Genomic DNA, 13,100 nt, shown 5'->3' on the forward strand with positions numbered 1-13,100 from the left:
TTTTTAACAAAGTGAATCAGTTATACATATACATATATCCCCATATCTCCTCCTTCTTGCGTCTCCCTCCCACCCTCCCTATCCCACCCCTCTAGCTGGTCATAAAGCACCAAGCTGATCTCCCTGTGCTATGCGACTGCTTCCCACTAGCTATCTATTTTACATTTGGTAGTGTATATATGTCCATGCCACTCTCTCACTTCGTCCCAGCTTACCCTTCCCCCTCCCCGTGTCCTCAAGTCCATTCTCTAATAGGTCTGCGTCTTTATGGAATTCGACTTTTAAAAGTGTTAAGATTGTGGTGAATTCCTTGAAGTTACCTGGTAAAAGGCACAAATTCATCGTGATGATGTTTCTTATCACTCCACACCCCTGCGTGCTAATCCAGTGGTAGAGAAGTCTATACAGGCAGACCTTGGAGATGTTGCAGGTTCGGTTCCAGAACACAGTAATAAAGCAAGTAACAAGAATGTTTTGGTTTCCCAGTGCATGTGAAAGTGACACTTACACTATACAGTAGTCTATTAAATGTGCCCTAGCACTATGTATAAAAAACAATGCACAGACCTTAATTAAAAAATATTTTCTTGCTAAAAAATGCTCACCATCATCTGAGAGTTCAGTGAGTTGCAATCCTTTTGCGATAGGCACATCAAAGATCACTGATCACAGGTCACCATGTCAATTGAATAAAGCTGCACAACCTAAAAGTTGAGAATTACGTTTTACTTGGCAGACTTTCTGAGGACTTCAAGCCTGGAAGGCAGCCTCTCAGTTAACTCTGAGGGAACGCTCCAAAGAGGGCAGGGTGGAGCCAGGATATATAGTAGTTTTGCAGCAAAGAGCAGATCGTTGGAACATCAAAAAGTTACTGTTAATTAAAGAAAACCAGACACCTCAAGCTAAGGAATTTAGTGCTTTTCTATGTATGGGAAGATGCAAGAGTCTGGGCTCATTGCAATCATTCCTTCGATGTGCACCTCAGCTCTCTGGGGCCAGGAGCCTCTTCTTTCCCATCCTGAGTCCCCTCAGGGACACCGCTTGTGGGGGGCTGCAGTGGCTGAGGTCTTGATGGCTGCACCACCCTTTGTTTGCTGATATGGCAGGCAACGTTTTTCATCCACAACCATAACGAGTATAATAATAATGAAAAAGTTTGAAATATTGCAAGAATTACAAAAATGGACTCAGAGACGTGAAGTGAGCAAATGCTTTTGGAAAAATGGTGCCGATAGACTTGTGCTGGGTTGTCACAAGACTTCAGTTTGTAAATAATGCAATATCTGCGTAGCAGAATAAAGCAAAGAGTGATAAAACAAGGTGTACCTGTATACTACCATGATTTTTAAAGTATTTCTTCATCATAAATCACATTTGGTCTCTACCCTGGACCCCCTCCTATGAATTGACAACTAATTCAAGGGGTATTTGCTGGTACAAAGTGGGGCTGTGTTCTGTTCTGTACTGTTCTGATTGGTCGGTGCCCCTACACTACCCACTCTGATTGGGTGGTGCCCATACACTATCCGTTCTGATTGGGTGGTGTTCCTGTTTTATAGGTTGTCAAATATTTTGTATATGCCCGCTACTTAGAGGATCCTAAAAAAAAGATCACCTCTTCTAAGACTGTGTCCCTAATGTGAGGGAATTGGTCACTATTTTCTTTAGAGTAGAACTAAAATGCAAAATTTCGAAACACCATGAATATAGCTATATCACTTTTGTCACCTACAAATTGGCACTTGCCATCTAGATTTACAAGGATTAAATTATGAGCCACTGCAGCTGCTGACCTTCAACACCGTCTGAAAGGAGTTCAGGGTGGAGATGAGGAGTGAGGCCCTCTGTGCTCTAGAAAAAACTGGCAGAACAGGCCTTCAGATAGTTATTTTCAGGAGATGGTTTTTATGAGCCTAATTCTTGCATCTCCACATATCTAGAAACACATTAAAATCCTTCATGGTGACGTCTGCTCCTTGCGACTAGCAGTAACCTTCACGAGACTAGCAGAACCTTCTGCAAAAAATATGTGCTTGATGGCATGGACTCCCCCTTCACCACAAAATCACATATGTACTGACCTTCTCCCCTGCCTCTTTAGAACAGTCTCTCAGAGCTATCTGAGATGCTGTCTCCTGGCCTATAGTCCTCATCTTGCCCCCAATAAAACTTAACTCACAACTCTCACGTTGTGCATTTTTTTCAGTTGGTACTTTCCAAAGAGTCCTTTTTATGAGAAAAATTGACAATTCAACTGCTTAAAAGTGAGACTCTTGTTTATTATAACTTCTTTACTCCCTGTCAATGTGATCCTGTCTCCTGCCACCATCCTTGAATGGGTACAAGTCAAAGATAAAGCCCAGAAGGTTCAGGAGACCTTCTGGTCTCCTGTTAAGCAGAGCTGTTCAGTGAGTGAATTCCATATTCTTCGCTTCATAGTTTACTCTCCTTAAATTGCCACAGGACACGGATCCTGAGACAAAGCAAATGTCATGTCATTTACACTTTTTGTAACCTTTACAGAACCTAGCATTCTGGAGGCACAGAGTAAATATTGACCTCAAACAAGTCAATATTGAGAAACACAGTATATTGAAGTATAATGAATATTTGCCATCTGCCTACTATAAGAATCATATTCTTGTGGTTATTTTAGAAGTCGGTGGGGGGTTGCATGTAGAATATAGTTGAACGTCAAGTTTTAAACTCTGGAGATCAATGCCGAATGATCTTCATAGAAATTTCTTCAATTTGCTATGTGCTTGGTGAATCAGTCTATAATATTTTTTCATTTATCAGGCTCGGGAAGTTTTCCTGTGTCACAAATAAAAAGGTTCTTTCTTATAGTAGCTTATTCTACGAGTAAGTTTTCTCAAAGGGACCCCTAGCTAGTTTTTATTTTGCAAGGGGTATGGATATTTTATAAACAAAACTATCTAGAGCTGCTCTGTCCAATACAATAGACACACGTGGTTATTTGCATTTAAATTATTTGAAATTAAGTAAAATATAAGATTTATTTCCTCAGTCCTACTAGCCACATGTCAAGTGCTCAATACCACGTCTGGCTAGTGGCTACTGTATTGGACACGCAGATTACAGTCTTCATTGTTGCAAAAAGTTTTTTCTGGACAGTGCTGACCTAGAGCTAGCTACTTGGAAATGACCTTGATGTGTCAAGGGTGGGCTCTTTTACACAAGCACGCAATCCATGTTTTCTCTCAGTGTTATGTCTGTGTACTTGCCAGTTTCTATTTAGGAATCCTGCAAACCCCAGGGCAGCTCTCAACTGATAATGGGATTTTGCTGATGTGGCAAATTTATCTCTCACTCCTGCAGTGCAGAGAGCTGAAGCAGCCTCAAGGGGAAGGGGTGAGAGGAGTCAAAACATCACGACCAAGGGTGTTTCTCAGAAAGATAGATACGGCTCTCTGCTAATAAATGGCTGATGAAGGCCCAGATATATTTAAACAAATGTTCCTCAGAGTCTTGAGTCATAAAATGCTACCCAGGGAGACCACACCTGCCCATCCTTCCAAGGGTCTTTGACCCTGGTTATGCTGCCAGATTCCAAGCCTGCCCTATGGAGTCAAGGATCTTTCATCGTTTACTTACGAGTAGGACTCAAGTCATAACGTCAACACATTGAAGATAATTGGAGAGGTCCAATAGAAGCACTTCCTTTGCTCTATGTGGCCCTGTTCTTGGAAAACACTTAGGGGCATGAAGGCTGGGTTGCCAGTTCCTAGGCGGTGATGACCTCAGGGTGAATGGATGCTGCGGAGGATACAGGAGATGCTGTGTCAGCATCTGGACCTGCCATTTACGTGAGTACGATGCCCTTGGGGAAGAACACGTGTCCTGTGCAAAGAGGGAGGAAAATGCTCTCTGTGGAACAGATGGGAGCATGGAGTTCAGAGACGAGAGGAATAGGTGAGCGGCAAGACAGGAGGGAGGGTTCAAGGGCACGTAGGATGGGATAGATGGCAGTGCAGCAGGCCTGTGAAGGATGTGTATGTCTGCGGAGCTGTCACCATCCATAGGGCTGACGGGGTAGGAGAGGTGGCCAGCCCTGTATGGAGAGGGTCTCTGACGGTTGCTGGGCCACAGGTAGAGGGACACAGCCAAGCTCTGGAAAGCTGGCAGGGAGGGAGTCAGGTGACAAAGATGCCACCTCCTCACTCTCCTGCTCACCAAGCCCATCCAGAGCCAGGGGTCCAGGGAGCCCACTGATGGCATCCACACGGGATGGAGAAGGGCGAGGGCAGCCAATGGATGGGAGAGGCAGGCAGAAGACACCCAGCCAGGAGGGTTTGGCAACCTTTAGGAAACAAATCAAGGCATGGAGACATGTCTTGTGCTCGTGACATCACGGGGAAAGACGTTTTGCCTTGTAGGGTTCTGCTTTTTCCTCTCCTTGGGGTGAATCCATTTAACGAAAGAGGACACACATGGCGGGGAAAGGAATTTGGCTGCATTGAAGTTGAGTAAGTCATGTCTTTGGTGACACATCAGTAGAACAAAGGGATTGAATTATGGACCCCTGAAGTCCCTTCTGGTGCTTACCCTCGTGGAGATGTTCACACACAGACACACATGCACACATACACGCCCTGCCCTGTCTTCACCTGACATGGCCCAGTTCATAGGCCCGAGGCTGCCCTGCTCTGAGTGCGTGCAGGCCTCCCTCATCCCCGCAGCATTTGGAGGGAGCTGCGTTCCCCTGCAGATGGTAAATATTTAATTCTCACCCTGCACAGCCTGTAAATCATGCCACAGGCCACGGCCTCGGATGAGACTCACTCTCCAACGTTTATGAAGCAGGTGCCCTGGCTTCTCAGCCTGGAAAATGCAGAGTTTGGGGCAGCAGGCTGGGTCCTGAGCTGAAACAACCCCAAAACTGTCTTCCTTCTTTTGTTGGGTGAGACATGTTATTTCTAAAACTACAGTGAGATTCAGGACCCTGCGGGCTGGTGGGAAGCTTTGTGAGAATCATTGCTCAACCAATGGCTTCAGAATGAGAGATTCATGCTTGGCCTCATAATCATACTGTGTTGACAAAGCAGAAGATGTATAAGATTCCAGTAAAGTCTATGGGGAAAATGTAGTACAGAATGTATTGATTACATTTCTCTACAGAAACCTTAAGAATGTGGGATGTTTCACAGAGTAACTTAATTTGGGAACTCTTGGTAATAACTGCTTCAATTTCATGGCTAATAAAGTCTGTGGTAGTTCAAATCATAGCACATTATTGTCTAAATCAAAAACCAATTTTAAAAATTCTGGTTGATCTAGTTTTGTTTGTTTTCCTCAGAATGTACAAATTGGACTGAATTAAAGGAAATGCAGTCAGCACGAAGGCTTATATTATGGCAACAGCCTCTTCACAGTTGTGTGGTGTACACGCGTGCATGTGTGTGTGTTTGTGTGGTGTGTGTGTATGTGTGGCTCTATGTGTGGGTGTATATGGTAGTATATATATGTGTGTGCATGTGTGTGTAAAGAGCAAAGTTAAGGGGAGAGACACTAGTTTTGTGTCTACCTCGGGGGCCAACAAACTCTAGCCCATGAGTCAAACTCAGCTGCTGCTTAGTTTTATATGGCCCATGAACTAAGAATGGTTTTTACATTTTGAAGTGGTTGAAGAAAATTGAAAGAAGAATAATATCTCATGACATGTGAAAATTAGGTTAAATTCAAACGTCTGTGTCCACAAGTAAGATTTTTTCGGTACCCAGTCAATATTTACATGTTTTCTATGGCTACTTTCAGGCCTGATGGCAGAGTTGAGCCGCTGAGACCATTTAGCCCACAAAGCCTGAGATAGTCACTATAAGATAGCCCTTTGCAGAAGAAGTGTGCCCACCTGCCTCATGCACACAGGCAGTTTCATGGGTTATTTCCCTTAATCCTCGCTCAGTCCTGTGCGGTTCCAATGAACAAAGTGAGCTCATAAGCTGTGGTCACAGAGCAACATGTATGCCTTCTGACCCCAGGCCTTTTGGACTCCTAGGCTGGTGCTCTGCCTACCCTCTGTGCAGGGCAGAATCTCCCCTGCATCTCCACCACTCTTAGGACGAAATCTAAAATCCTGCCAAGGCCTCCAGGGATCAGCTGGGTGTATCCCCAACCCTCCCTGGCCAGGCACCACTCTCTACAAATCCCACTGTGGTCTCCGAAGCACGGAAGGTTCCCCCGGGGTCTGTGGTCCTGCCCACCCGAGGGTCTTTGTTCCTGCTTGGATCACTCACTCCTCCTCCCCTCACTTTGTCCAACTCCGGCTGATCCTTCAGTTTATCCTTGGTGAAGCCTTTTGGATGTTTCTGTACTCTGTCAGTTAGCCACTCTTCCTGCTGTGGTTCCGGGCGGGAGCTGCCCGCACAGAAAGATGCCCGTGAAGGGCCAGAGGCAATGCACGTGGAAGGGTGGTGTGCAGCTTCCCGTGCCCTGGGAGCTCACGCCTGCGGAGGCTGGCCTGCTGCCTGCTGGATCTGCAGCCCCTCCAGCACTGTCGTGACCTTCTCCTTTGCTTCTCTGGGTCCTGGCACGTGTGTGTGGCTCTAGGGGGAAGGGTGCCAGCTTCTGCAGGGCGACTGCGTCATTGCGGGTGGGTGAGCTGAGAGAAAGGCAGGCGGCCGTGTTTCTCCCCGGGTTCAAGTTTGCGTGGCTGCTGACTGTTGCTTCACACCACACTCTTCTACTGGGGCCTGATTGCAGGGACCACGCTTGCGGTGGGCTTCTCAGCTTCCCTTCGCAGGCCCTGGTTAGTGACTCTTTTCTGACCATCTAACCCTCCGCTTCTGGACCTTTTCCTCCCTGGCATCTCCTGTGATGTGGGAGGTGGAATTCTGGTAATTAATCCCTTACTCTGTATCACTCGGAACTTTCTGCTTCCCTAATGGAACTCTGACTCTCTCCCTGCTGGGTTAATGCTTCCATGCTGCTAATATGTCATTTTAGGCGTCTCCTTCATTGCATTAATGATGTAATTGTATAATTAATCACGGACTGCCTACTTTCCCATTAAATTCCGCGAAGGTGGGAGGGCTTCTCCTCCACCTGCTCCCACATGGCCCTGGCGTTGCTCCCATCGGGGCAGGTGCATTCCGCGTGGTCTATAAATGTTTGCAGAATGAACGATTTATTCCAGAACCAGCAAGGGAACATGGAAATTGGTTTTGCTCTTAGGCTGTGGTTCACATTATTTTCAGAACCTCCAGGCTGTCGAGACCCGTTGACCAAAACACACGTTAGTGGCCACTCTCCCCTCCTTGGCTCACCTGGTTCCACAGTGTCCCCAGCCAAGGGGACACAAGCTGAGGCTCAAAGACGCACAGTTAAGGTAATCATCACGATTTAAAAAAATTTTGTGGGGGTTGTTGCAGAGTTAGATTTTTCCTTTTTGGAGCTTAGAAGCCCCCAGAAACATGATGCAGAGGAAACACCCTGCAAAGAAGCGACTGGGCTTGCAGCCAACTTGCTCTGTGACCTCCTCTGAGTCATGGCATCGTTGGTCAAAGGCGTGGCCCTTCTTCTGGTGTAGGTGCAATGCTTGAACTTCTTAGTGATTGACAGTCCTGGTGACTTTCAGTTGAGGGCGGGTTCCTAGATGTCCTGCAATACTTGGGAAAAGCCTGAAAAATTTCAAATATCCCATCTGACATCTACATAAGTGATAACTCTGTTTACTTGAGCCTATATTTCACTATAAATATTTCACAATAAAAAAATCATAAAGTATAGTTATCATGTGTGTAAGGTATATCTAATTTTCTATGAATGAAGCTACCTTGAAAATCAAGGGAAAGTTAAAGTTGGTTTTGGGAGAAGCTTCTTCAAGACTTGTTTGCCATTTTGGAAAACCGCATCACCGATAACACTGCTACTTAGAATATCTGAGTTGCTATTACAGCGTACTGGGATCCATCTGGATTTATAGCTGCTGCATCCTTGGTAATTCTTATTGTAGATTCAGGGATTTGACTACTTCATATGTCTTCTGGTGTTGTCCTACTGGGTGTTATTTTTGCTGTCTTATAAATGACTTCCCTTTTATATCTCCTTTATTTTTAAAAAAATTTATTTTATTAAAAGTAGTTGATTTACAATGTTGTGTTAACTTCTGCTGTACAGTAAAGTGGTTCAGTTATACCTATATATATATACATTCTTTTTCATATTCTTTTCCATTACGGTTTATCACAAGATGTTGAATGTAGTCCCCTGTGCTCTACAGTAGGACCTTGTTGCTTATCCATCCTATATACACTAGTTGGCATCTGCTGACCCCAATCTCCCAGTCCATCCTCCCCCTGCCCTTCCCCCCCAACCACAAGTCTGTTCTCTTCATCTGTGAGTCTGTTTCTGTTTCATAGATAGGTTCATTTGTGTCATATTTTAGATTCCACAGATAAGTGATATCCTATGGTATTTGTCTTTTCCTTTCTGACTTACTTCACTTAGTGTGATTATCTCTAGGTCCATCCATGTTGCCACAAATGGCATTATTTCATTCTTTTTTATGGCTGAGTAGTATTCCATTGTATATATGTACCACATATTCTTTTTTTTTTTTGAATTTTATTTTATTTATTTTTTTATACAGCAGGTTCTTATTAGTACCACATATTCTTTATCCATTCATCTGTTGATGAACATTTAGGTTGTTGCCATATTTTGGCTATTGTGAATAGTGCTGCTATTCTATGAACATAGGGGTGCACGTATCTTTTCAAATTATAGTTTTGTCTGGATAGATGCCCAGGAGTGGGATTGCTGGATCATATGCAACTCTATTTTTAGCTTTTTGAGGAAACTCCATACTGGTTTCCATAGTGATTGCACCAATTTACATTCCCACTAGCAGTACAGGAGGGTTCCCTTTTCTCCACACCCTCTCCAGCATTTGTTATTCATAGACTTTTTAATGATGGCCTTTCTGACCTGTGTGAGGTGGTATCTCATTGTAGTTTTGATTTGCATTTCTCTAATAATTAGTGTATACCTCCTTTATATCATATACAGGGCATTATGTTGGAGTTTTTATCTTGAAATTTAGGTATGTAGTTAAGTTACATTATCTATGAATTTAATTTCAGAAAAGTAAAATAGACATTGCAAAATAATTGTTACTCATATGCAAAATAATCTTTACTCATATGGCGTTGCATTTGAAAGTGTAAGAGTCTTTAGACTATCTGCTCATGATTGTCGTTTTAGCTTTAAAATATCTCTGTGTTTCCCCCAGTCCACAGAGTCACGTGTGGCTTCTGAAGGACGTTTGGCAAAGGGAAAAGAGAGGAATCCCCCAAACTGTTTAGGTATGTTCAGGTATTCATTTTTTCTCTTCCCATCTGTTGTTTTTCTTAACTGGATATTTACACATTCCTTGGAAGTTTTCAGAGCCTCGTGGTAATTATTGTGCTGGGCTTGACATTGTCTTTTTGCAAAATGTGTTTCTGCCGGTGCTGAATTCAGCATTTACATGCAGCTAAGGTGCCACTTAAAATTGGATGTGGGTTCCACTCCTGCCTAGGATGGAGAAAGCTGGAAAGAACATCACTCAGACGTTCATGAGAAAAAGCCAGATAAGCTACAAAATCATAGCTTTTCCTGAACCCATCAGAGTGGTAATCGAGTAGCCTGAATTCCAAGGGGGCAGAGTCTCTCCCCTGAGAAAAGTCAGGACACAAGTACTGCATCAGAACAGAGAGAAAGTCACCTCTGCCATAAAAGTGTTTCAAAGAAATCAGCAAAATTTAACTAATCGTTACAGGCCTAGTGTGGACTAGCATGGGGACAGCAGAGAGACCCCCAGACGTAATGGGGTTCACACTCACTCCCAGACTCTCTCCTATGGAGCTCCACCTGGGACTCTCCAGGTGGATCGGGTGTGAGGCTGGAGAGAGCCTCGTTGGTGGTGCAGGCCTGCAGACAATCTAGGTATCATTGCAGGGGTAGAGTGGGCAGGAAGTTGGGGGGAGGGTCAGGAAACCCCACCCTAAGGCCTGATCCTTCACTCAAAGCCTTAAGCTTCTGGGAGAAGAGGCAGTGGGATCTGTAGCCTCCAAGGTGCAGGTACACACCCACTGCTGCTGAGGGAAGGAGAGAAGATGGACCCTCTAGCCGAGAGAGGGGCAGAGAAAGCCATGGGCCCAGAATCCTACACACACCACTAGGATCTCCTGTCGCTGGGGTGGGTAGGGAGCGCTCTTGTGTAGGACTCACTGAAGATACAGAGCAGCTTGACCTTCATGGGAAGAAGGCTCAGGGATACCCAAAAAGCTCCACCATCAAGTCCCAAGCACACAGGACCATCTGAGGCTGATGCTGGGCTGGGTGACAGAGATGCCGGGCACGTCGTCCTGCCAGCCCAACAAGGACCGAGCAGCCAACAGCAGGCTGCAGGGGAAGGAGCGAGAGCACCCAGAAGCTCAGGAAACTCAGAGAGGCAGCTGCGCAGGGCTGCGTGAAAGTTGAGGATGGGGCACAAACACAGAGAAGAACCTTTCTGCACTCCAGCCCCCACCTGAGCACAGAGCATCTTAGGGAAAGTCAAGCCTTTGGTTCCATGAAGGTAACTGGATCAGTCAGCTTGGGCTGCCATAACAAAGTACCACCGACTTGGGGGTTTGGAACAACAGAATTCATTTTCTCACAGTTCTGGAGGCTGGAAGTCCAAGATCAATGTGTCAGCAGGGTTGGTTTCTCCTGAGGTCTCTCTCCTTGGCTTGCAGACGATGACTGTCTTCTCACTGTGTCCTCACATGGTTTTTCCTCTGTGCACATGCATCCCTGGTGTCTCTTCCTCTTCTTATAAGGACATCAGTCAAGTTGGATTAGAGTTCACTCTTTTGACTTCATTTAACATTTATTACCTCTTTAAATGTCCATCTCCAAATGCAGTCATGTTCTGAGTTACTGGGGGTTAGGGCTTCAACATCTGGATTTTGGGGTGAGCAACTCAGTCTACAACAGTAACAATAAAAAAAAAACTGAAACCCAGTTCGATCCTAGATTTACTCAATTCCTCACACTTTTAAAAAATCACCTGCCATTATATTATAAATTCTTTCCCTGTTGCTGTACAATCTTTGTAGTTGCCATGTTTAATGGCTACATAATATTTCTTCATGTGGTTTTGTCATCCTTATGTTCCTTATTGTTGTTACACATTTTAGGTTAGTGCTGTATTTTTTTTCTGCAAGTAAAAATCTTTATGCACATGTTTTTCCATGTGCATAAATGATGATTTTAGAATCATCCCTTAGTATAGATTCTAAAAAGAGACATTATTGCATCAAAGGGCATGACCCCTCTCATGGGCTAAATTGTGTCTCCCCCAAAATTCATGTGTTGAAGCCCCTAACCCTAATATGATAGTATTTGGTGGTGGGGCCTTTGGGAGGTAATAGGGTTAAACAAGGTCATAAGGGTGGGGCCCTAATCCGAAGGGATTGGTGTCCTTATAAGAGGAGGAGGAGACACCAGAGAGCTCTCTCTCTCTCTCTGAGCAAACGCCCACAGAGGAAAGGCCATACAAGCACACAGTGAGATGGCAGCCTTCTGCAAGCCAGGAGGAAACATCACCAGGAATCAAATTTCCTGGCACTTTGATCTTGGATTTCCAGCCTCTAGAACTGGGGAAAAAAAATTTCTGTAGTTAGAGCCACCCCTTCTGTGGTATGTTGAATGGTAGACTGAGCAGACTATTACAACCCATTTCCACACATGCATTACTTATCTATAAATGCCCATATTAAAAGTTAGCTGCTTTTCTTCTGGCTGTTTACATAAACTTCTCTGTGCCTACCCCTTCTGAATAGACTTTTCTGTCATCTGTAACTTAAGATATTCAAATGCACTTCTCTCATTTAAATACTTTTTGAAAATCTATGTCAGATCCTAACACTGATATCCCATAATTCAAAAGTATATATTTTGTACTTTTAAGCTTATCAGTAACAAAGTGGTACCCTAATTCTGACATTTATTTTTCTCTTTTTTTTAGATCATCCCTTTCATGTACCAGGAAACAAACACATGAGCAAATGAACAAATAAGCAAAACAAAAAACAAAACTGAAAACACCCAAACGCCCCCAAACCAAAACACTCTAGAATTATACAAATTCAGGCCTAAAGCTTATAAATATTTTTTAATATAGAGATTTTTCCAAAGTGTATTTTTATATGTTAATACATAAAGACTGTTATTTAAATACTTGTTGTTATGACATGATTCGTGTTCATTTAAAAAATAGAGGAAAACTTTAATAAAACATTTTTCTGTCATGTGAGTCAGCAAACACTGTGAGTGAAAGTTATATAAAAATTACAAATGAATAACTGAGGAGAGATTTACCACTGCTGGATGATCTGACTTTTAAGATAAACCCTTGATTTGCTCTGGGACATAGCTTTTCTGGGACTACAGAAGTATCCTGCCAAATTTGCTTCAGAACCTTTATTTTGCTATCTTCAGTTGAAGAGTCAGTCAATAAACATTCATTGATTTTCCAAGGTTCCTTAGGACACAAAGAATAAGATACTGTTCACATCCAATTTTCAAGTCATTTGTTTGTTAAAGTCTTGTTTTAAGGCTGGCTGCTGCTTACCATGGTCTCCCTGTAGACTTGTGTTTGGGTTCTCACATGAGCTAATATTGTCTGAGAGAGAGAGACATCTGTGCTTCTTGGGTCTGTCTACTTTGTGTTTCTTCAAAGACTGGCTATATTGCAGCCAATGTACAGGCCAGGACTTTCTGAGGAATTAGGGAAATTTTCAGATCATCCAAAATTGTCACTTAACAAAATTGGCTCATAAATTCAGTTACCTCCTCACTCAGTTTCTTGAGGACACACATAGCAAAATTGATGGGGTAAGGGGAGAGTTTTAGTGTGAGTCTCCTCCCCTACCAAAGGCCAAAGAAGGTGATTCCAAAGGCCTACCAAAGGCCAAAGAAGGTGATTCCACGAGGCGGGAGTTAGGGAGCGAGAGAGGGAAGCAGGGAAAGGGGAAGTCAATGTGCAGGCATGCATGTCACCAGTCTCATCTATAAAGCCAGCGGGGATGCTGTTGACCCAGTGAGGGCTCCTT

The 13,100-nt window shown here is 43.9% G+C and overlaps 1 protein-coding gene across 9 annotated transcripts in view; it reads left to right on the plus strand.

The window, feature by feature from the left end:
* IGSF5 (immunoglobulin superfamily member 5) overlaps positions 1 to 12,225 on the plus strand; it is a 56,285-nt gene extending 44,060 nt beyond the window's left edge. For all 9 annotated transcript variants that reach the window (XM_059921582.1, XM_059921584.1, XM_059921593.1 and 6 more), the window contains 2 exons: positions 9,251 to 9,323; positions 12,014 to 12,225. In XM_059921582.1, coding sequence (XP_059777565.1) covers positions 9,251 to 9,323; positions 12,014 to 12,057 — 117 coding nt within the window. In that variant the 3' untranslated portion in view covers positions 12,058 to 12,225. The remainder of the gene's footprint in view (positions 1 to 9,250; positions 9,324 to 12,013) is intronic.
* Positions 12,226 to 13,100: the final 875 nt, after the last annotated feature.

The sequence above is a fragment of the Balaenoptera ricei genome, chromosome 4, assembly GCF_028023285.1.
Source record: "Balaenoptera ricei isolate mBalRic1 chromosome 4, mBalRic1.hap2, whole genome shotgun sequence".
In the NCBI taxonomy this organism is placed as follows: Eukaryota; Metazoa; Chordata; class Mammalia; order Artiodactyla; family Balaenopteridae; genus Balaenoptera; species Balaenoptera ricei.